Here is a 25,419-nt window from a genome sequence, read left to right as displayed (position 1 = left end):
AAATAACTTAGTTTTTTATTGATGTGGAATCAGTCATTTGGTTATGGAGTTGATTTGTATAAACATGGTATATACATATGTTGAGAGCAAGAATGTATGCAATTGAATAACACAATATATCTTTGGATTGTTCTCCACTGAGCTTGCTAAAAGCTTAAGAGAAAGAAAATCTAAATTTGTACTTATTTAAAAACATACTGTTAAAGCTTTCTGAGACTTTGAGAAGGCTGGCGACTATCTTCCTTTTTGTCTGAATGATCGGACATATTTCCAGGAGCCACACCTGGTGTTAGTTTATTATTTCATTGTAGTTACGTCTCCTTTCACAGCCTGGAGAGTGCGTATGTACACATGAGTGAGTTAACACACAGAATTATTTATTCTCTTTTACTTTTCTTGCTAGCGTAGTCCTTATTTCTCCCCTACGTAAATGCCATTGTATGTTTCAATAGTAGCAGGTCTGTTATTTTAGTGAATCTCCATACATGTGACCTATCCAAGGTGAAAACCAGGTAAACCACTGAAAGTTGGGGTAGCAAATGCCGAACGTTCTCTCTTTTCTCTTCAGGCTTTCAAAGGGGAACTTATTCCCAGATGTTACCTGACTCTAATTGTTCTTGACAAGTGTTTAGATGACCATAGCGAGGCATGAATGTGCTATAGAATGCTTCCTCAACTTTTTTTCTTTACCCCAGACAAAAAGCATTAAGTTGCCTCGGGTAGCATTGCTGTCTACTGATAAAGTGGTGCCCGTTACCTAATGAGAACTAGATCTTCATTGACGCAGTATCAGAAGAAGGAAAAGTATAGTTAGGCCCAAGTTTTGCTCTCTACAATGCACCCTTTTGGTGGAAATCAGTCGTAGGTTAGGGAAAGGATTAGAGAGAGAGACAAAGTCCTCAAGGGTGGTGTGATGGCATCAGTATTACACAGTTAGTGTTCGGGTGAGGACCAGAGTCCTCGTCTTCCAAGACTATTCCCTTGTCTAAAGCTTTTCCACCTGCCACATTCCAAACATCCTATTCTATCATTACACTTGGGCTGATATCTGAATAAACAATGATGGGAGATAGAGTTGTTCCTAAGTCAAACCATACCAGTTCATCCAGATGTAAAGCCTGTAAAGATGCCTGAGTTTGTACAGTTATGACAGATCTTACAGCCGTTGTGGCTAAACTCCTGGAACTCCACTACTGTGGAATTTAGCTTCTAGTGTTAAGACCTAAGATTGTTTTTTAAAATAGAACTGAGAAGAAATAATATTAACCCCTTGTCACTTAGAAACTGTTCACCTGGGACCCCTTGCTTAGTTGTTTTAGAGATATCAACACAAAGCAATCTGGTTTTACCACTAAGCCCCAAGGCAGAAGTCATTACTTTCTGCTCTCTTTTTAGAATAGACGGTTCATCAATGACATGGTGAAGATTTATTCTATCACTGCCACTAATGCAGTTGATGGGGTGGCGTCCTCATGCCGTGCCTGTGCCCTCGGTTCTGAACAGTCGGGCTCATCGTGTGTCCCCTGCCCCCCAGGCCACTACATTGAGAAAGAAACCAACCAGTGCAAGGAGTGTCCACCTGACACCTACCTGTCCATACATCAGGTCTATGGCAAGGAGGCTTGTATCCCATGTGGGCCTGGGAGTAGAAGCACTCAGGTGAGTGAGCGTGTAGTTTAGTTTCCCAGGAAAGACACCTTCATAAAGAAACTCCGAGATTTCCTTGAATATTTCTCCAGGAACTACACAGTTGCGATGTAGAAATGGCTTTTTCATTCTTTTTTGTGTTTCTTTCTGCTCTTACGTGTACTAAGCACTTGACATGTGCCGTGAGACTCCTAGTTCCTAGGGGCATAAAATATTAAGGGAAGCACCCAAATAAGAAGGTCTTCCAAAAACATTAAAATTGATATTTTGAGTCTTCTGTAAAGGTAGAGCAAGTAAACTACCTCTGTAGGCTGGACATAGAAATAGATGGAGAAGAGCAAGTATATCTTAGAGCATTTTAAGGGCTAAGGTTGATGCCATTTTTCGGTGAAAGAGAAAGTAGTTTTACTGTATGCTGACACTGGTGTTCCAGGGACTTGTGGCTATTTATTAAAATACCTTTCTACAAGAAACTAGTTAGAGAATAACTTTATTCTCACCTTTAAAAAATGCTGACTTTTTCTGAACTCTGCCTAGGAAAATCTAATTAGTGCTTGGAAATTCTCTATATTCATATGATAAAATATATCTAAGACAAAATTGCTGAAAGAGTTCTCAAACTTAGGATTTTTTTGAAACACGTCTTTCATAGCAGCTAATATTTTCTTTTCTGCTATACATTTTTTTAATTTCTTTAATCTTTAATCAAAGGACCACTCAGTTTGCTATAGTGACTGCTTTTTCCACCATGAGAAAGAAAATCAGAGTTTGCACTATGACTTCAGCAACCTCAGCAGCGTGGGCTCGTTAATGAATGGACCCAGCTTTACCTCCAAAGGAACAAAATACTTCCATTTCTTCAATATTAGTTTGTGTGGGCATGAGGTGAGTTCTGGCTGTCAAAGTAAGATGGGGCTATATTTCAGCTTTGACTGGATTGATATTTTCTATGTTGATGGCCCAATAAAATCTCTATGGAAACTAACCGTCAGATGTCAGTAACTAAGTTGTGATTGCTTAAATCCTGTGTTGCCTCCTACTAGGCTGGCAGCTTTCTCCAGCAGGGCCAACCTTGTGTGGTTCTCCATCCATCAAAACACTTACCTAGCCAACTGAACCCCAAAGCTTGGAGTTATGGTGTAGGTACTTTAAGGATCTTTCAGGTTTGTAAAAATGGGTCAGACTTGTCAATCCCACCTATTTTTTAGTCAGGCAGTTTTGGTTCTAGAAAATTTTATGGTTTTTTTTATATTGTCCATTTTCTGTTTTAAAAAGAAAAAGACTTCCAAGAGGAAGTTTATTCAACAATAAAAAAAAAAGGTAAGCAGGGGCAAATCACACTTGATCAGGTAGTGTCTGCTCATAAATAATGGGATCTTACTTCTCTGTGGGAAGAAGAAGAACCTCAATTAATGCTGGTGATGGAAAAGTTGCAGGACTATATGCCCAGTATTTTTATAGATCTGTGAGGTTGTGGTGGGAAAGTATTTATATGTATACATCTTTAGCAAAGGTGAAATTATAATAAGGCATTTCCTCCATGTTTCTTTCCATACTCACTTTGGTATCTCCAGTGGTCTTCATTATGAGATGCTGTGCCAAACTTTGTGTAAAGGAAATAAAAAGAGATCTGATGACCACAGATGTTTTCAGACAAAAAGATCTGTAAATGTTACATGGTATGTTGTTTGTCCTGTCCTGATTTTACAGGAAGTGATTAAATACACTTGATTGTTCAGTTACTCAGTTCATTCAACAAATAAATAATACCTGTTATGTTAAATAGTGACTGGAGCAGTGAATGAGATTAGGTACATTGTGTATTACCCTTTTTGTTCTCATGCCTGTGTTACCACTGTCTTGCCTTCCATCTTTTCCTTCTTCTTCTCTGTCCTCTTTCTCTTTCTTTCCCTTTGGTCCTCAGTCCTTTCATTGTTGTTTTCCTTTCTTTCCTCAGTAATTTCTCTCTGATCTTTTCCATAGTTTTCCTCTTCTTGGCTTCAACCATTTAATTTAAGCTTAGTAAAAATATATTGTACCGGTATTGTGAGAAAGCTTGGTGAAGGGAGAAAATTTGTAAATTTGGATTGCTAGCTGCATTAAGAAAGATAAATATGTATTCTTTTCTTTATGCCCATGTGTGCTTACTCTATATCCAAGATCAATAAAATCATGTTCCTTTTTCCTTCTGTATGTTCTTCATAGAAATTTTAGAGAAAGCTATAGTCATTTGCAGTGGGACTATAGTATATTTAAATAGCCTTATAACTTTATAAATTATATATTTCAACTGTTAAATGATTAAAAAAGTAAACCCATATGTTGTCTTCAACTTATCGTGTAGTTGAGTAGTTACACATCATTGAACAAAGACACTGGTAGTGATCAACTATTAAGAACTTAGGTGGTGTCCTAGGATTTTGCTGCAATATGGCTTTTATGCTTTCTCCTTCAGCCTTCACGTTACCTTTCTATCACAATAGGCCAGTAAAGGAGAAGGAAGAGCAAGACTTCTTCTTTGGCATTAAAACCTTCACTCAAAGTTATCTGATTTCTTTGAATGCATTCTTATTTGATGAATCAAAGGTATCATAGATGAGTTTTAGTTCTTTAAATTAGTTGGCTTTCATCAGTGTAAACGATTCTTGTAGTTGGATAAGCAGTGTAGTCTTGAATGTCTATTCATTATAACTTAAAAGACTCTCAACCCTGGTTAAACATTGGAATTCCTCAAGAGCTTTTTAAAAAAAAAAATGCTGGTGCCTGGGCCCCACACTGTACCACTGAAAGCAGAATCTCTGCAGTGAGGAGAGAGCCACTGCTCTACTAGAGTCCTTAGCTCTCTGAGATCCACTTTAGAGAATGACTCTTCAGTAAAACCTCTTCAGTAAAACAAATGACTTTGTTTTCCTAGGGGAAGAAGATGGCTCTTTGTACCAACAATATAACAGACTTTACAGTCAAGGAAATGGTGGCAGGGTCAGATGATTACACGAATTTGGTAGGAGCATATGTATGCCAGTCAACTATTATTCCTTCTGAGAGTAAGGGTTTTCGAGCAGCCTTATCATCACAATCCATCATTCTGGCAGATACATTTTTAGGTAAGCTTCATCTGGTTCCTATATGCATGCATGCAGTTATTGTAAAATTACGATACTGATAACTTGTCACTGTGTTGGTATTTGCCATAGATGATGAAGGGCAAAAGTAATTTTAAATCATCACTTTGTAACATGGTTAAAAAGTTCCTGCAGTTGAGATCTGTTGATCAATCTAAGAGAGTACAAGTATCTTCTGAATTTACGTATTAACTCATATGTGATAAGGTGTTTTTTGAAAGTCTGTGCCTTTCATCAAATTCTCTGGGAATTTAAGAAGCAGAATAAGTTTGGAAACCAAAACTATAAACAAAAGAATAGTAAACAAAAAAGTGTAAATATAAATCATAATATTTACCACCAGTTTTCATAATCATTTCTTGTACTAAAGTAAGCTGGTGACACTTAGCATCAGTGAATGTGCTGAGTTTTATTCTCTACCTTCCCTTTCTGTCTTTGTGGACTGGAAGGTATAGGAAGGTTTGAAGAATGACCTCTCAGTGAGTTTTAGGGATCAAGTTCATTAGAATCTCTGGTATGGTGATAAAACCTTTAACAACATAACAATCTCACAAGCTTCTTAGATGACTCTAATGTATAGCAGACATGACCATTGCTATAGACTCCAGAGGAATTTAGCTTTAATTTTCAGCACCAAGGTCAGTTACCAAGCTTGTGCTCAGCATCAGAAGTCCATGTCTGCTGTTCTTGCTTGCATTTTGGCGCTCGCCCATTTTGCCTGTAAGGAATGGGGAAAATGCCTGACTTTTAGATTAAACAAGTTTTGGAGTTATTTTATGTAAACTAATAGGACACAAAAATTTTTGTTTTCTCCAATATGTCTATATTGAGTGAAAAGCTATATTAGCAAAATAGCCCAGCTTGTTCTACAAAACCCAGCAGAAGCTGAGAATATTAATATTGGTAGGTTATTGAAATGTTGGAGCTGGAAGGGGTTTTAGAGATCATCTCAATTATTTCATGCATTTTACAAATTAGGACATAAGACCCAAGGAAGTGAAGTGACTTAAACAAAATAACAGCAAGAGAGTACATTGTTTTTTATTCTGCAGAGCTTAGAAAGAGCTTAGTCTTACCATCAATGTATTAATTTAATACAATATTTCTGATAAAATGATAGTGTCAAAGTAAAGCTGTTTTCTATTCAGATACACAGAAACTAAATAAACCTAAGTTTCCTATATTGCTTAATAGCTTCTTTTTTTATTGTTATCTAGGAGTGACAGTTGAAACCACATTGCAAAATATTAATATAAAAGAAGATATGTTCCCAGTTTCACCTAGCCAAATGCCAGATGTGCATTTCTTTTATAAGTAAGTGAAGATGCTGCTTCGCTTGACAGGTTTAATCAAAGGAATGTCCCTTCAGGATGCCTTGCATAGTAGCTTATAGTTAACAGATAATCAATGATTAGTTTGCAAATGAAAGACTGAGTATAAAGTAGGAAACATGAAATATTTTGCAAGTGTTATATAAGCTCTGATATCTATCTATCATCTATCTGTCAATCTATCTGTCTATCTTCTATCTATCTATATATTCTTTTAAATCAGGCAATAAAATGTCTACTTCATTGTCTAGACAGTATTTGTAATTCACACACCTCAACATCAACAAAAGTAGATATCACCTCGCTTCCCTTAAAAAATTTTTTTGATTATATCTTTGATTATAATCATAGTAAATTTGCTAACCACCTTGATGATAGCTTATTACTTTACCTGAGAAAATCATCAACTTTTCATAGGCAATGAAAGTAAATGAGCCTCAGTTTGTATTAAAATTCTTAATTTATGAACTTGGACACATTTTTCTTTTTCATTCTTTCATAGAGTATAGGGGGAGTTATACACAGGATACTTATGTTTTTGTGATCTATGTCCTGTCTGTTCTGTAAAATGACATTTGCCCTGCAATAGGTCTTCTACAACTACAACGTCTTGTGTTAATGGCCGATCAACTGCTGTGAAAATGAGGTGCAGTCCTACTAAATCAGGAGCAGGAGTGATTTCAGTCCCCAGGTATTCTTATTTCTATGTGATTATTTCACATTTGTATTTATTGTGAGGAAGCAAAACTCTCCAGAATCTTACTATTTTAAAATATAGTCTCTCTGAATGCAAAGCAGAAAGAGAAGAATATGCAGATCTTTATTGTAGGGATATGCTATGTGTCTCTTAAGAGGAATAGTTCCAAGGGCACCTGGGTGGCTCAGTAGGTTAAAGCGTCCGACTTCGCCTCAGGTCATGATTTCACGGTTTGTGGGTTCGAGCCCCGCATTGGGCTCTGTGCTGACAGCTAGCTCAGAGCCTGGAGCCTGCTTCAGATTCTGTATCTCCCTCTCTCTCTGACCCTCCCCTGCTCATGCTGTCTCTATATCTCTCTCAAAAATAAAACATTAAAAAAAAGAAAGAAAATTTCACAAAAAAGAGAGGAATAGTTCCTCACAAATGTCAGTACATCCCAATCTCCTCAAAGTCATTTTTGCATCCTGTTGTGTCTAATTGTCTTGAATATTATTTCAACATATAATTACATTATTTTTACCCTTGTATGGAATCCTAGTGTTTAGTTTCAATTTCCTTAAGAGCTGGATTATATATAACCTGGCTTCTAGTTCTTCATCAACATGAACCATCTGGGTGATCCAGATTGAAGTAATCAAATCTCTGAGTCATGGTTTCATTCTCTGTGAGAGAATAGGGGCCAGAGTAGATAATTTGTATGATCCATTTCCAACTCCTCTGTTTTCTGATTAATGGCGGCAGAATCACCAAGGTAGAATCTGATCTATAGAACACATAGTACAATTCATTTGGCTTGCTGGCATTGAGGCAACAGCTCTCCACAGTCTAGATCTGACTAATACAGTCTATATTGGGTGGAAACACTAGGAGAAAATGAGCAATTTCATGGACTCAGAACTGTTAACTTAAATACTGCTTTCATGGTATGAGTGACTTAAATTCTGCTGATTTTGGTTTTTTGTAGTTATTAATTGTTCTGTATGTAGATTATTTATTTATAATCTTTCTTGGATTAAGGTACCTTTGGATGACAGTTTGACTAGCAGGTATTTCTCAAGCTATATTTAATATATATTAAATTTTATCTAAAAGAAAATGATTCAGTTTTGATTTTGATAGGTTCACAGTAACCATTGAGAGATTTTAAGCTATTGTGCTTATGCATATCAGTACATCAGTATCGGAAATCAGTGGTCTAAGCATTGCTTCAACTACTTGGGCATCTTAAGAGTATTTATGTTGGTAACAATATTGTGGGTTTACTCTGGGGCTTAAAGGTACACTAGTATTCACGTCTTATTACCTGTGTTTCTCTGTGTTTCATAGATCTAGGAATTAATTTTTCTTTTCACCTTTAAAAGGTGAGAGAGGTATATGATGAGAGGAGAACATAATGAAAGTTACTAGACATCAGTGAAAGAGACAGAGGGAGCCTGATGCTCAAGGGCATCATTTGGCAGAGGATTCCTATGCCTGCATCCAAGCTAGAGTCCAGGCAGCACACCACCCTTTGTTGATGAGAAGGTGTGTTTAGAGTTTCTTTAATTATTGCCTGATACCTCACCATAGAGTTTTGAGTTCAGATGCTTGTTCTCTTTATGGTAGCACTTATAATGTCCTTTCGTGAAGTTATCAACAAACCTCTCAGAGTCTAGCCTCTCAGAGTCTACCTGGATGGCTTCCAAAGCCGCATCTAGGCGTCTCCCCAAGCAGATAATATTACCAAAGATTAGATCTGTCCTTGAGAAAATATATCACTCTAACTCTCCCTAGGTGGGTTCTGATGTTTAAAGGTAATAAAAAAAAATAGTTTCCTGATGGTAAATGATGGCATTTAGAAACTGATTTTTTCCCTTGTGAGGAGAAGAAAAATAAGTTTTTCCTTTGACCTGTAGTAGTTTATTCTACATCAGGAACATAACTGTCTTTGCCAGGGTTTCTCAAGATCACTTGTGGCAGATTACCTTGGGGTCTCTTTTAAAAATCAATTTCTGGATCTTTCCAAAAACAAAGAATCTCTTGAGTATTGAGCATAGAAATATATATTTTTTAAACACAGGATAGTTTAGGAGTGCCTGACTGGCTCAGTCAGAGGAGCATGCAACTCTTGATCTTGGGGTTTGGGGTTTGAGCCCCACATTGGGTGTAGAGATTACTTAAAAACAAAATCCTAAAAGAAAATCTGCAACACAATTCCTAAGCATATTAAAATTTAGGAATTACTAATCTTAACACACTGAGACAAATTCTCAAACTTTGTTCTGCGTTTTAGTTTTCTGAAAAGCTCATTTAAAATATATTACTATAAAGGGTAATCCTTCACCCATATCTGATAAAAACTTGATATAATTATCATGCACATTGAGGTTTGAGGACCACTGCTCTAGGAAACTGCTTGAACCCCACAACCTAAGTGTGTTAACTTTTAGTTCTTTCTTGAATCAGTTTCCCATTAGGGCACAAGGGGGAGCTCTGGGATCAGAACACGAGAAACAGCAGCTTATCCCGAAATAAATAGAAATTTTTTTTAACTGTGGGGCTGAATAAAGATTTCCTACTAAGAGTAAGGAAATGCTAACAGAGCCCAGTTTCTTAGGCTACTTTTGAAGAGGATTTACTCTGCAGTTTTATTGGGGGAGCTTTAAGATCTTCAGAAGAGAGACAAGGTGCTAACCAGGCACTTGCCTTGAAAAAATCTCATATGCTGTGACCCAAAAATCTCAGGAAGCAGACTTTCACAATTTGGAAGGGATGCCACCCCTGGGATTTCTCCTCTCTTGGCCAAGAATCTTGGTAAACCAGAGAAAGGAGACTTTAGTAGTAGTGATGTTGGTTGGGGCTCTGCATCTTAGTGACCTGGGAAAATGAGAATGTCTTAACAGAGAGTCAATGGGGCAGGAGAAAAATGGGCAGTGTGTGTTCTCTATGTATCTCATCTGAAATTTAGAGGGAACGGCAAATCATCAGGGCTGCCTACAAATCTGCAATTGGAAAACTACAACCTGTCTGTTTGGCCTGGCAAATGCAGTTGGTTTCTAATTCTACGAAGTGTCTGGAAGGTGTGAGACATTTTAGATAAAAACTTAGCAGCCTGATGTCTGTGGCAGATGCAGTCTGAGAGCCAGACTGGACTTTTGGGATTATCTGGTGCAGTTTGTATCTTGGCCAGCAAACGAATTTGTAACAAAATAGACTGCTGATATCCCTAAATAGATCCCCCTCCAGCCTCTACCTAAGAAACCTTGCCAACCTCCAGTCATGATTGAGGTGGTTGGAAAAACTGGAAGTTCTCCTTTCACTTAGGAAAACTTTAGACCCAACCATTGTATCTGGGGGTGTTCTTTCAAATATGTGAGAAATTTCTGTTAATGGAAAGGCTTTGAAAAAGCATTATTAGAAAATGGATAAAAGGAATCATTTTTACTCTGATAATGGAGATGTCATAGCACCCTAGAGGTCTCTCACTCAGACCCGTTCTCTTCACACAGTAGGAAACACTGAGGACCCAGGTTGTATAACTGTGTTGGCACAGTCCGATGGAATGTTGTCCTGACTGTGTCTCATTCTTTGCTTACCATCATATTTTCATCTTGCCCCCCCTTTTTTTTCCCCTCCAGTTCTTCACAGGTAGAGATTTGCAAAGAAACACACTAGGCAGAGAGGCAAATATCACATTTATCCAGGGGAAAACTCATTTGATCTGCAGGTTACTGGTGCCTTGTTTAAAATGAGTCATCCTCTCTCCAACAAGATCATCTTTAGTAATGGTATGAGTTAGAGGAAAACATCATGCTCTCTCTTTCTCTTTCTCTCAACTTATAAGTATATTTAACTGCTTAGGTCATTTATAAATCTGTCTAAAACTGTTTTGCTGAAACCTCCTTCAAATTCCAGGTTCATTTTCATTATTAAGTGTAGCCTCAGCCTCAGAGATGGAGTCAAGCTAGTGGGTGGCTTAGGCCCAAGTGGAGAGGGGCTGCTGCCCATTAAAAAAAAAAAAAAAAGCATAGCCTCTGAGAATATTGTATCTCACAAATAGGATGCTTCAGAGATCTGTCCTGAAGGCATTCAGAGGTTGAACATGCTAAGGCTTTATTCCACAGGCTCTGATTTAGAGTTTCTCTGTCAAAATCTTTGGATCTATAAGACACTAGTATAGTATCTTCTTTGGCTTTTGGGGGAGGTCTGTTGAATCTAAAATGTCTATCCATTTTAAGTTGGTAAGAGCCAGAGAATAATTGGTTAAAGGAGTTCTTTGTTTTCTTTTTCCTCTGAACTAGTTACGGTCAGATAATAGATACCTAAATCTGTACAAGTTAGATTTAAAAGATAATAGAATTTAAAATTTTAAAACCAAATATGTTCTTAGAACAATTGGAAATGAGGAGGAATATAAAAGCACTATAAACACAAGTAAAAACCCATTATTATTAAGAAATGGAAAAATTCTAATGCAGAATTGTTAAAAATTATATGATTAAACACTAATGAGTAATCTTAAGATGTCACATAAAAATATCACAAAACAGTCATAACGTTTAAGGATTCATTTTGAAATAAGGATGACAAAACTTTGACAGACTTTGTAGAGCCTGAGGGTAAAAGGGACTGGGGAGTGTCAGCTCATGTAGTTTGTACATATCTTGGTCAGATTCTGGCTTTTGGTAATTAACCCAGGGGAGAATCTGTAAAAAGGGAGGTTTTTGCAAGAGACTGGTAGAATTTTATATCCCTGGATCTAAGAGGTATGGGTCAAAAAAAATATCTTACGTTCAAACTCAGTCATAAGTGATTTATACTCTTCAGCCTCAGGGCAAACAATATTGGAGCAAGATCAAAAGCTATTTTATGGACCCCACACAAGAAGGCTTTCTGCCCACTGACATTCATTCTCAGCAGAGAAAGGTTGAGCTTTCTCAGAAGTCAAAGACAAAGGGATTACTGGCAGCGAGTATCACCAATGCCAGAGGATGCCAGTCTGTGAACTCCAAGATTGGGGAACCCCATGAAACCCAGAAAGCCTCATATGAAAGTGGCTGATTAACAGTAGTGCTCTGACACCAAATGAGAAAAGTTCTGGGCATATAAGGCGATGGCCTTTCCCCCCATCTCCTGAGACCCACTCCAGAAGGGATAGAAGCATACTGACAGCCTACATGACTTTATTTTAACTTTGGAATTTGAATAAAGTGTAGGCAAAACCTACAGAAGTTTACACTGCCTTATCAGCTGTCGAAATAATTAGCAATAGGTTGAGTATTGGGTTGTAATAGTTCATAAGAAAGTAGGATTATTGTCCATGAATTAGTAGTATGAACCAAGTAGACCCTGCTTTAGGTAAGATGATTCATTTAGAGGACCCTGATAACTCATAACTCAGTCCACTTTCCCCCCCAGAAAATGTATCCAGTTTTAGAATCCAAGATATCACTTACTTAAAAAAAGATTCATCTGGATTCTTAAACATGGCCAGTGCTGTCTGTATTGGTAAGGCAGTCCCAGAAGCAAAATAAGGAAACTGGAAAGTCTTCCTCATTGAACAGTAAAACCAAATTAGGGTGCATCTGGTTGTCCTTTGAGTCAGTGGTGGTTTCTGTACCTAGAATTCATGGCCCTCGGTCATCTTATGGAGCTCTAGCTTTGTGCACCCCAACTTCCTGTGACTACGTACTGGCTTTTTAGACATCTGCTCGCTGGTTTCTATGGTGATCTTGTGGATCAAAAATTATAAAAGAAGCACAATTAGTGAGACCTTTAAAAAGCCAGGGGGGAAGGGGTGGAGATGGTGGTGACACAGGTCATCAGAGGGAAAAAAGTTTCACACCCTTGGCAATAAAGTGTTTGTCTATCTTACTCTTGCTTTTTGTTCTTAGTAGAAGAAAATATTTTTTTTTGTTTTTTTCTCTTGCGTCTTTTTTTTTCTAATTTCATTTTATATAAAAGAACTATTGAAATTAGTACTGCTTCCTACATCTTTGTCTTCTAACAGGGAATGCCTGCTTCAAACTGTGAAACTTAACGTTTATAACAAAGAATCAAATTTGGATGTTCTGCATTGTCAATGATTTGTTGGGTTAAAAGAATTGAAGAATTGATTCTAAACTAAACTGCTTTTAACCTAAGAGTATATTTTAAAAAGTGAAGTCTGCTGGGGAAAGGCACTGAATCATTGCCATATTTTGACAGCTAATGGCAGCTTTATGAGTTATATCAATGTCTTGATTTTTTCCCCCAATTCTGTACTTCTCCCAGTTCTATAGAAAGTGATGTGAATTGTTAAGAATCTTTTATATTTTGCAGTACTTTAAACTTTCCCAAATTGTTCTCTCATTTTGTCCTTTATAACCACCCGATAAAGGCAGTGAAACAGACATTTCATTTCTGATAAATTACAGATATGAAACAGCATGGGGAGGGGCTGAATCACTTGTGGAAAAACACAAAATCACTTGCAAGTCCAGCCACAACTGTAACCCAAGTTTTCCCTCTGGAGCTTTTTGCAACTTTCATTAATTTTCGCCTTTTTCTTTTTTTATTCAGTTTTTTTCTCAAATGTTACCAGACTTACTCTTTTATTTTCCCAAGATAAACAGCCCTCACCATCCTTAAAAATGTCCCTGTGTTGAAAAGATAAAACATAATAATTTGGGAAGGAGAGAATTGAGCGGGAACGTGTATCGGTAATTTTTGCTAAGTGATCAAAAAGTTAATTACCTTTAAAGTTTCAATTCATTGTTATGCAAATAATCATTGTGTTCTTGAAAAACATTTCTAATTGGTTACTCAGTTTTTTTCAGAAGTACAATTTTGAGTTCGTTTTACTGATGGGAAGTAGGGATCATTTTTTAAGTGGCATGATTTTCAACTTTTGTCCTTACCCTTTTTCTTAAATCTCTTTATGTTTCTTGGTCTGAATATACTTTACTCCCTTTTACAAACAAATCAAGGCAAGTAGAGTCAAGCCATTTTTCCAAAGAGTCCCCATTTGTCACTGTTCTTAGCTCTCATAGTACCAGGCCTCTGTTTCTGAAGCACATTACATAGAACTGTGCTTTTATTTACACCTCACCCATGTTTACTTGGGCTACAGCACACAAGCATTTGGAAGAACAGGCCTCTAAAAATGTAGTCAGTTTTTTAGGCATTGTAGACTTCCGTGTCAGTGTTCATATTGTAGGGTACCCTGACAATATATACCGAGGGTATGAAATTTTACTTGGCTGGTAGACAAAAAATTATAGTTTTGGACTGCATATCATCAGAAAGGCATAGGAAGTTAAAACTTAAATGGGGGTATTTTGGGGTTTTCCCTATGATTGTGTGTCTATCTTTGCCCTCGATGTTTCAGGACACCTGTACTCAGCAGCAGCTAAGGTCTAAAGGAGGTTTTCAGGATACTTCCCTGAATTTACACACTTAATATAAGGGAGGTATAGTAGACAAATGAAGGGAATAATATTCTTCTCATTTTAATGAATTCATGAAGAAAACAGCCATTCCCACCAGAACCTTTCCAAATAACTTCTTGCTCCAGTCACTAAGGATTATCTACACAGTAGGAGAAATTTAATTTTTATCCATGCTGTGTTCATCTGTCCCTAAAAGGAAAGAGGCAAGTTGACATAATGGACCCACCCACCAGAAAGCAGGGTTTTGAAAGGTCTCCATTCTGGCCCTGCCTGGTGCGATCCCGCACCTGTGTCTACGGCCCCTCTGTCCTCACTGGGTAGTGACGGTAACTACCTCCTGAAAGAAGTCATTATCAGGCTGAGGCAAGCCTGGACTGCACAGTCATTTCCATCCCTCGGCTGTGTGTTGACCTGACAGTTGTTTTGTTTGTCTTTTCACTGCAAGCAATTTTGTTTTCATGTCCCGCCTGCTTCCCCACCCCTCCGTCCCACCACACTGTTGAGACCATGGTCTTGTTCATCATTCTGTTCCCTGAAACCTTTGCCTAAATACATTACTTCAAAAAGAAATGGCATCTCCATCTGCCACCTAGTTCTCACCTGTATGCCCAGCGCCCACTCACTGCTTGCTCCTGAAGCTGTTGTGATCATGACCAGCTTTCAATTCCCTTCTAATTCGTTTACCATTTCATCCCTCTGGCAGGTATTCCTTTACTTTCTTCCTTTCTCTTCTGGCTAACTCTTACTCCATATTCTAGGCTTGTCTTACACATGCCTTCCACCCAGAAGTCTTCCTACAGCTTTTTTTGTCATTATCTCTGTCTTTAAATTTAAAAAAAAATAGCTTTATAGAGACAAAATTCTTATGCCACACAGTTTGCCCATTTAAAACAGACAAGCCAGTGGTTATTAGTATATTCATAGATATATGGAAGCATCACTACAGTCATTTTTAGAGCTCTTTCATCACCTTAAAAAGACCTATACCCTTTAGGTATTGCTTCTCTTTACCATAGCTCCCTCCCAGAGTCCAAGCTTACCACTAACTTAGTGTTTCTATGGATTTTCTTACTTTGGACTTTCATAAAAATAACATCATTTAATACATAGATTTTTTTTAAAGCTTATTTATTTTGAGGAGAGAGCAAGCAGGAGAGGGACAGAAAGAGGGAGAGGGAGAGGGAGGGAGGGAGAGAGAGAGAGAGAGAGAGAGAGAGAGAGAGAGAGAATCTTAAGCAGGCTCCACACTATCATCAGGGAGCTTGATGCAGGGCTCTATGAAAGGCTTGAACTAATGAACCATGAGATCATGACCTGAGCCGAAATTAGGAGTCAGACACTAAACTGACCCACTCAAGTGCCCCAAATATATAGACTTTTTGATTGGCTTCTTTTACTTAGTATATTTTTGAGGTTCATCCAAGTTAGTGTGTATATCAGTTCTGCGTTCCTTTTTATGGCCTAGTAATAGTCCATAGAAGGGTTATATCACATTTGTGGTATCTTCATCTGCTGAAGGACATTTGAGTTGTTTCTACCTCTGGGCTGTTTAGAGTAATGCTGCTGTGAACATTCACATACACGTTTTTGTGTGGATATCTGTTTTTATTTCTCTGGGATTTTTATGTAGAAGTATAATTACTGGGTCATGGGGTAACTCTTTGTAATGGTCTGGGGAACTGTCGCCTTATTACAAAGCACTTGTCCCTCTTTACAGTCCCATTAGCAGTGTATGAAGGTTCTAATGTCTTAACTTTCTTGCAACTCGTTACTATCTTTTTGATTATAGCTATCCTAGTAGGTGTGACGTTGCGGTTTTACACCCACACATTGCTTTCCACTATTCAGTAGGCACTCAAATGTTAATTGGACTTGGTTGAATGTGTTATGAGAGCTGTCATTTCATTTTTTTATTTCAGCAAGTGCCCAGCAGGCACCTGTGATGGGTGCACATTCTATTTTCTGTGGGAGAGTGCGGAAGCTTGCCCTCTGTGCACAGAGCATGACTTCCATGAGATTGAGGGAGCCTGTAAGAGAGGATTTCAGGTAAGTGTCAAATCTGTCAAACAGAGCTATGTGATTGAAGAAAAATAGATTAGTCTGACATCACGTAGATCATAGAAACTCAGGTTCAGAACCGTGGCTAAAGCTTGTGGTTAACTTAATGTTACATTAATATGCGTTTAAAATCAAATTTAGTAGGTAAATTCCCACATGCCAGGGTAGCTGATGGTATGCAGTGGCGTCAGGAAAAATAAATTGTTCAAGGGAGTTGTAGGCTATGGATGTTTATCTGGATTATAAAGATATCATTAAACCAAGATGTGATTTATATAATGCAGTTATAGGTATAATGGAGACAGGGATAGTATAATTGATTCACTATAAGAAGCTTATCTAAAGAGTAAAACATGTACACATATCATACAATCAAGATTCTACTCTGTGATTTCTCTGCAATCATTTCTTTGCTTATTTCTTTTTTAAACTAAAGTTGGAATTTTCCTCTATATTTTTATTTCCTTTTTACATTTAGTGTATTTCTCTTGTCATTAAATTTTTTGAAAACACTATTTTTAGTGACTGACAAATATTCTATTATAGATAAAATTTGGGAGTTAATAAAAAGCCCTGTTGGATATTTGAGAAAAAAATTGAAAACCGTCTTTTTGTAAATAACTCTGTAATGAATACCCTTGTTGGACATTTGATTTTTCCTTAGACTTTATTACAAGAAAGAGATTAATTGGATCTAAGGGGATGGACATTTTTAAGATTCTTGATGCATATTACTAACATCCTCTCATTGTATCATTTTGCACTTCTACTAGAGGTGTTTGAGCCTGCTTATTTCCCTGCACTAGCTTTGAGTAATATCATATGAAAAACACAAGCTTTTCCTCCCTCGAGATGACTTACCCCTTCTCTGAAGTCCATTGAACTGACAATAAAAAACACACAAATGATAATCACTGCTAGTGGTGGTAACCTTACTGGGGAATTGGCATCCGAGAATCAGATTCTAATGGGATCTCTGAAAAACCTGGAATGCAGATGGGCTAGGACTGTTGCTCAGGTCACCTGGAGTGGGGGACATGCTGGAGTGCTCACTGCGTGAGGGGATCGGGAGTGAGTGCTGTATGGTCCAGAAACGCCTGGAGGAGCGTGTCACTGACGGGTTGGAGGGCAGGAGTGCAAAAGGAAATCAGAATGGTCTACCTGATCTCCCACACTCAGAGTATTAGCAGCACTAGTGGTCACCTCTAGGGAGTTTTCAAACCTTAATTCAGGCAGTGAACCTGCAGTAAGAAATACATTGTACAGCAAACGTCATACACAAACACCAACTCAGGCCCTTAGCAGGATGCCTAAAAGTGAAATGAAATTTCATGGAACAGTACTTATTTTCATATTTTATGATAAAGTCTAAGCATAAACTTAATCTAAAATGTGTTTTCATTAAATAATTCAATACAGAACAGGAAAAGTTCCCAAATGGACACTAAAACAAAAATTAGGAATGTTTTATTTAATTCATCAAGGGTGCTTACCTCTGGATAGCTGGTTACAGTCTGAGCACACAGATGCTGTGCTGCTCACACATCTAGGACAGTGTTAAGCCAGTTTCTTTGAACGTTTTTAAGTGGGTCAAGAATGAAAGTTCTTGGCTTACAAAAAAATGGTTTCTTTTTAGTCTTCATAATAATGATGATACACTTTTGATGTCTCACAGTGGAAATTCTTCTTTACCGTTCCTCCAAAATGATGATACACTTCATTTTTAAAGAATAAATAAAAAACAAATGCCTTTCCTTCTTTGGCCACCAAGTTCAACTCCAGGGCTTTGAACAGTTGGATGACCTTTTTTCTAACTATTCTTTAATATTCAACATTTCTCTTCTGAAAAGTAATGATTAGAAGTTTAAGACCATGAGGTTGCAACAGTTTCTCTAATTTCATTCAAACTCTCCTTATTGAAAGAAAAACTTCTGCTCCGCATGCTATAAGAATGTTAGGAACAGATAGTTGCAAGGTTATTCTTTTTTGATATTTTTGTCCTGAAATAATCTTTTGGAACACTTTCATGTGTTCGTCACACTGAAATAAATATATGATTTCCCTCCCCAAATTCCAAATTTAACTTGAGAAATACCAAAATTAGTTAAATATACCTTTCTGTTACACTTAGATATCAATTTTGAATGTATTTGCCAAAGGAGTTTGGGCTTCAATTAGAAAAATATAAATGCCACTCTTAAGCTCATGCACCTTACTTAGCATATTCCATTGCGACCGTAAAACAAGTGGGTCTGCCCTAGAAGTGGGTATTTACTTCCAGCTTCTGAATAAAATATTTTAAAAAGTCTTGCTCTTCAGTGAGCTTTATATGATACTAATGACAGCTCTCCCTGTTTCCCATTATGGTAGTGCCATCCTCCGCCATGAGGGGTAAGTGCCCACCCCGCCCGCCGTGAATGCTTGAAACCATGGATGGCACTGAACACTATATAAACCTTGTTTTTCCTTATACGTACACACATGCCTATGATTAAATTTAATTTATAAATTAGGCACAGTAAGAGGTAACAATCTGCAGTAATAAAAGTTAAGTGAATGTGGTCTCTTTCTCAAAATACCTTACTGCACTGTGCTCACCCTCCTTGTGATGAGGTGAGATGATAAAATGCCTGGGTGAGGAGATGAAGTGAGGTGAATGACGTAGGCATTATGATGTAGCGTTTGCCTATGATTGATGTTCTGATCATCAGAAGGATCATCTGCTTCCTAAGTGAACCCCCAGAAAGTGAAGCTGCAGATAAGGTGGGAACTACAGTGTGTTCATGAGCAAGGGTGGATTTCTTTGGATGGCAAAAGCCTTATGACAGAAAAAAAAAACCCAGTGATTGCATTTCAGTTTTTAATAACTGTGGGTATCATTTCAGTTTTTAATAACTGCACTGTGTTTCTGTCCCATTTCCTGCTCCATCCTTTACAGTTTTTTACTCTGTATTGACTGAGAGCATATGTTCCCAATTCTGTAAATATATCTAATCCAGATGTGTTTGAAGTTACATTTACACACTGCAGCAAGTCTTCGACGTTGAGCTGTTGTAAACTATGAGAGCCGCACAACTTAGGAGAAAAGTGCTCTTATCAAATTGGATCTTAGAAATCTATACCAGCTTCTCAGTATGTAGTAAGCCTTACTTCCAAATGTCATGCAGTAATAAAGATTTGAAGAGATACTGTGTTATCACTAAGAGGGATATTTTTAAATTTATCATTAAATTTATCTCACCCTGTTTGCAAAATATCCCAGCATGCTGGGAGAATAAATTCTTCAGCTGCAGTGTCAGCCATTTTCTCCTTTGCCAGTGAGGTGACCGAATGAAGGGACAAGGCATCTAATTCATAGTTACAGATGACTGAGAAATTGTGCCAGTAGCTTGGTCTTTTTTTTTCTTTAACAATTTGGGGAGCTTATTGCAAAGTATTCTGGGTTTACAAGGATCTTTTAATTTGAAATTTTAACATTTTGGCTATAAGACTATAAGACTATCACTGGACATTAGAGCTTTACCATTTTCACTGGGAAAATTTTTTGTTAGAATGCACTTCAAATGAAGTCATCATTGACTGACTAGAGTTAACATGTTTCTTTTTATTGTCATTATGTACACTTAGAGATGCAGCATTTGAATTTGAACATGTCCTCATTTCTCACCTCATCATCTTATAAAAATAATGTGACCTATTTTATTTTTTTGGGGGGGTTTATTTTATTTTATTTTTATTATTATNGGTTTTGATTTGTATTTCCCTGATGAGGAGGGATGCTGAGCATCGTTTTATGTGTTTGCTGGCCATCTGGATGAAATGTGACCTATTTTAAATGTAGTTTATTTACACTAAACTTAATGAAAATGTTTCAGTTATCATACAGTAAAAATTTTCAATTACTGATGTTCTTTCTAAAAAGCATGCTGGGAATTTTTATCTGTAACTTGGATGAAACTTTTCCTTGAAGTAAATATGATTCTCCCATGTCCAGGTACAATAAAATTACACATCATGGTGTTGTCCTTCTGTTAGGGTGTTGTTCAAGTGACCATCAAACACCAGAATATTTAGTCAGACACAGTGGTCAAAACATTGAGTGTTCCATGTCATTTAATGTCAATGGATATAATCATCATGCAGATTGCTACTGGTCATTGTATTCATTGAAATATAAAAGGAAGCATGCACTGTGCTCTAATTTTGGCTCTGGTTAGTGTTATTTGATCTATTCATTAAAAAAATTCCTGGTTGATATTTAGTATATTGATTTTATTTTTCACTAGTTGATTGCAACTTGCAGTTTGAAAAACATTGCCTTAACAACAGTGAGTCATCTCCTTTGGGAGGATAAGAATAAGGACCTACTGTGGGAGGGGCACCAGAATAATGCATGGGAAATAAGGGTGTAGTCTGTGTAACTGCCCCAACACCAGTGACCAAAGGCTGCCAGGCCTGGTGCACCTACATGTCCTGGATCCAGAGTTTGCTCTTCCCAGGGGAGATGCTTGTTGGAGGAACTGGATAGATATCATAGGTGGTTGAAAGCGATTCCAGTTACCTGTATTAGACCTATGTTGTCATTTAAAAAGATGACTAAGAAGTCAACGATCATAAGAAGTTTGAGGAAAAAAGCCCAAATGGTGTGTCTAAGTAGAGTCATTCTTATTCCACCTCCTCACCATGTACCGAGCCTTCTGATCTGGTGACCCATGTTTTTCTCTGGTTTTGTTGTATTTTTGTTCATTATTTCCTTATTCATTCTCTGTCTCTGTTCTCTTTCTGGAGCTTCTGTTAGCTGAGTGCTGAATGATACTCTGTACTTACTATGAATAAAAAACAGAACCCTTCTCCTTCTGAATCTTATTTCACATGTCATCTGTCTGTCTATGTGTGTTTCTAAAGGAAACCTTATATGTATGGAATGAACCTAAGTGGTGCATTAAAGGAATTTCTTTGCCTGAGAAAAAGTTGTCCACCTGTGAAACTGTTGATTTCTGGCTGAAAGTGGGAGCAGGTGTGGGAGCTTTCACTGCAGTTTTGCTGGTGGCTCTAACTTGCTACTTCTGGAAGAAGAATCGGAAGTAAGTAACCTCATTGGAGTGACCGTGTAAGAACTGAAAGATCTCTTGTGGTGAAAATTTTAGACCTAAGTATGGTTACATCCAATAGTTTTTTTCAGAGAGACAAGAAATTTCTCCTAGTGAAGGAGTTATAGGAAAGGCCTTTAAGAAAAGAAAAGTAAATGCTCATTATTCTGATATTAATAAGAATGTTAGAGGTTATTGAATTAGACCTATCTGTTATAAAACAGAGAGCAATGGAGGCTCTGTTTTATCCAGGTAGATGGGAGCAGAGCTGAGATCAGAAGTCAAGTTTTCTCTCTTCGCCTCTATTTTTCTTTTCATGACAACATTGTGTCTTCTTACTCCACTGTTTTCTTTTTCAGTTTCTTATGGAAAGATAGTGCAGGGAAATAGACCAAGTTTATAGGCAGATATGACCTCTAGTTACTCTAAAACTCCAAGAATCTAGAGTTGAATATTGAGTCTATTTCCTGAATGTATATTGAGCTGTTAGGAGATTAGACTCTTCCAAAAAGGTTTATATGTCAGCGGGGCTGTGAAAAGTCTATATTGTAATATCTCAAGGCACAATATCTGAGGTAGTAAATAGAAAAGAAGGAGCTGTATAGAGAAACAATAAAGACCAAATCACTTACGTGTATGGTATTCTCATCAATATGAACTAAATTTGGAAAATTATATAGTGAGTTAGCTTCCAAATATTTATACATTAAGAAAATGTATTCAGACTTTTCTGAAAACAGGTTTCTCCCTGTTTTTCAAAAGTTATTCATAATTGAACAATTTGACCAATGTAAGTTAATTGATAAAGTTAACTGTACCGCCATTATTTTCATTATTCTCTGAAATCCTGGAAAAGATTTGTGCATGGATGGTAAGTAAATGAGAACATGTAGTGCTTTAGCTACAGGCGAGGGAAATTTGTCAGCAGTATAGCAACTATACTACAAGCTCATTTAATGAGCTGTTGTATGACCACCTAAAATAAGTATTAATTTATACTAATCGGCCACTTTATTTATCACTACTTAGACTGGAGTACAAATATTCCAAGTTAGTGATGACAACTAACTCAAAAGAGTGTGAACTCCCAGCTGCAGACAGTTGTGCTATCATGGAAGGAGAAGATAATGAGGAAGAAGTTGTATATTCCAATAAACAGTCACTACTGGGAAAACTCAAATCCTTGGCAACAAAGGTGAGAGCAGAATTGTAAGCTGGTATTTCTGTGGATTTATTAATGAGGGGCCTTGTTAACCTAATAGTAGCATTCATGCAACACTGTCCTTTGTTCTGGCTCTTTCTCCACGGTTAGTTATCCAACAGCAATATTCCTAGAAATACACAAGGATATAAACATAAGAATAATCACCGCAGTGTTGTTTTTTCTTTCTGGTTAACAAAGCAGAAACAACCTTATGCACCACACACCATGAATAAGGAGTAGATAAGGAATTTCCATATACAACGTAATGGGACAGTGTACAACTATACAGCTATGAAGATTGACATATCTGTCAATAGTCCAAGATAAGTAAAGTAGAAATAACACATCGACTATCACAGTTATTAAATACTCACTTACATTAGTCTTTGCATATCAAGCTATTAACAGTGGTTGCTTTGTGGGACTCTTAAACTAATTGGACTCTTTAGTTTTTGAAATAGTATATTTTTGTAAGTTTTGAATTTTCACAAAGATAATGTATTCTTTTCTAGTCTTAAAAGTTTTAGGTTAATACAAGATCTTACTCATACTTTTTTTGGAAATTGGGTCACAAAGCTTTTTCACATAGAAAAGGTAAAAGTTATATAAGCTGTTGAGTTATTAAAGGTACTTTATCAGATGCCATCACACTTGTCAGGTTTGAAATTATTATGGTGTTCAAACAGATTAACATCATTAAGCCTTACATATTGCTTGTAAACACATTTTGTTGACATTCTTCACCATTGACCTAAAATATGAGAAGTTAGCAGCTTACCCACTCAGCACCGAAGATAGAATGAAACAGAGGAAAGAAAACGTGTCTCAAATAATTTTCAGCGGGAAGGACAAGTGACAAAAGATGACACTTATTAAGAATGTTTTAGTCACTATTTCCTTTTACTTTCCTAATTTAAATATGTAAATATACTACAAGGTATCATTTAAAAATAAGATGAATAAGCCATATTCCCTTTCTACTAATGATTATTTAACTTTTTTTTTCAATGTGGTACTTTAGGAAGGATGCTATTGCTATAGAATAACAAATGTGCCGTTAGTGTCAAGAAGTGAGATGTTACTCTACTTGGAAGAAAATGAATAAGCCTGCCACTGTTTCATGGACAGTTTAGAAGACCTGAGACTCTTGGTCAGAGACAAAGGACTGCTCAGCACTCACAGCAGAACCACTAGTTTAGGATATCAGCATTTATACCAGTTCCCCAAATCCCACTTTCCTCAGTGCTATGTGAATAGGAGCAGATGTCACTTGCACACTCAGTGGCTTGCATTACAGCAAAGGAAGTCTAAGTTTTGGGAACTTGGCTCTTTTAGAATGTGCAGTTAGCATACCTATCCTTTGCTCCAGAGAGAGTTGTTATTGTTCTAGACAGGTAGTATCTGTGTTCATTGCTCCAGAGGGAGACACTATTTCCTGCCATTTGCTCTGGAAAAATGCAGTGTCTTTAACTTCCAAGGCTGCTTTCTATACCAAGATCCTGAAAGAGATAATCTTGAATAAAATGAAACCACTGTCTTGCTCATAAGATGTAAAGAAATCCAAAAGAACCATGGAGAATTGTCTCCCCAAAATATTCAAACCTCATTTCCTTTTTCCTTCAAAACGTTTTTAATGTTTATTTATTTTTGAGAGAGGGAGAGAGAATGTGAGTGTGAATGAGAGCATGCATGAGTCGGGGAGGGGCAGAAAATGATGGAGACACAGAATACGAAACAGGCTCCAGGCTCTGAACTGTCAGCCCAGAGCCCAACGCTGGGCTCGAACTCATGAACCATGAGATCATAACCTGAGCCAAAGTCATATGCTTAACCAACTGAGCCACCCAGGTGTCCCTCCAAATCTCATTTCTATACCACCTGATCAGTTTTCCCATTTATATAGCACTCTGTCAACCACTCTGTTTAATCTGATTGACCAAGGCTGTATTTAAATCTGGTCATTTTACTGAAATAGCTCTTAAATAAAGCTACTACTGTTAGAACACCAAACAGCAAAATGAGATGAACCTTCATTATTAACTTCAAACATACCCAGGGTCCCAGATCCAACTAGTTGACTAAATCCCATAAACCATGAGGGTCCGTCTTAGAAAGCCAGGCAGCTTTCTCTTTAAGTCCCTGTATTGACGTTTCCACTCAGCCAGAGACCTTTCCATTGGCACTGAGATCTTTTCTTCATAAGATTCATGTGGAAGAGAGTCATTGACATTTTCAAAAATTTTTAGGATCCAATAAATCTCCCACTTTTGTCTACATGACCAGGGAAGGGGAACTTGGTGAGCAGTATATTCAACCAAGTGATTACTGGTTTTTTTTTTTTATCTAGAATGATGACAATCCATATACCACAGAATAGATGAGTGACTGTACAGACTTTGACTTGGCCCTCAAGGGTGGAGTTTAGGCCAATTATATCATCCATAATAATGTTTGAATAGTGAGTTGATGTTGACATGAATGTCATCAGGGACTGAGATAGTGTCATTCATTATTTCAGCTAAAGTCAGAGACAAATTTCATACCATGTTTTCTAATTGAATAACTGGCTTTAGGGTGAATGTGAGTAGCTTCAGTTATCCCTTTGGAAACCTCTAAATAACCAACAAATAGTCTCATTTTTAAAATCCTTGCAGTTGCCAAAGTGTTAATAATATATTGGGGCTAGTTCCATACATAAGTGAATTATGACCACTTACAACCACTCCTAGGGTACAAAATCAAGCCACCATGTTTTTAGGAGAGAAGTTAATACCTAGATTCTGCACAAGAAGTACAGTCCTTAAGGTATACATAGTGCCTTTGGAAAGAAAATAGTATTTACAATTGTTGGAGATACCAAA

The 25,419-nt window shown here is 37.2% G+C and overlaps 1 protein-coding gene across 2 annotated transcripts in view; it reads left to right on the top strand.

Moving 5' to 3' along the window:
- The window catches only part of ELAPOR2 (endosome-lysosome associated apoptosis and autophagy regulator family member 2), a 220,181-nt gene that overhangs the window by 186,662 nt on the left and 8,100 nt on the right, over positions 1-25,419 (top strand). For both annotated transcript variants that reach the window (XM_077766796.1, XM_077766797.1), the window contains exons 14-21: positions 1,396-1,659; positions 2,359-2,532; positions 4,562-4,751; positions 5,987-6,083; positions 6,690-6,791; positions 16,126-16,252; positions 21,170-21,348; positions 22,384-22,549. In XM_077766796.1, the coding sequence (XP_077622922.1) occupies positions 1,396-1,659; positions 2,359-2,532; positions 4,562-4,751; positions 5,987-6,083; positions 6,690-6,791; positions 16,126-16,252; positions 21,170-21,348; positions 22,384-22,549 (1,299 nt within the window). The remainder of the gene's footprint in view (positions 1-1,395; positions 1,660-2,358; positions 2,533-4,561; positions 4,752-5,986; positions 6,084-6,689; positions 6,792-16,125; positions 16,253-21,169; positions 21,349-22,383; positions 22,550-25,419) is intronic.

Source organism: Crocuta crocuta, unplaced genomic scaffold (genome assembly GCF_008692635.1).
Source record: "Crocuta crocuta isolate KB4526 unplaced genomic scaffold, BGI_CrCroc_1.0 scaffold165, whole genome shotgun sequence".
In the NCBI taxonomy this organism is placed as follows: Eukaryota; Metazoa; Chordata; class Mammalia; order Carnivora; family Hyaenidae; genus Crocuta; species Crocuta crocuta.
Note: the sequence above shows the minus strand (reverse complement) of the source record. Positions and strands in the feature narration are given on the sequence as shown.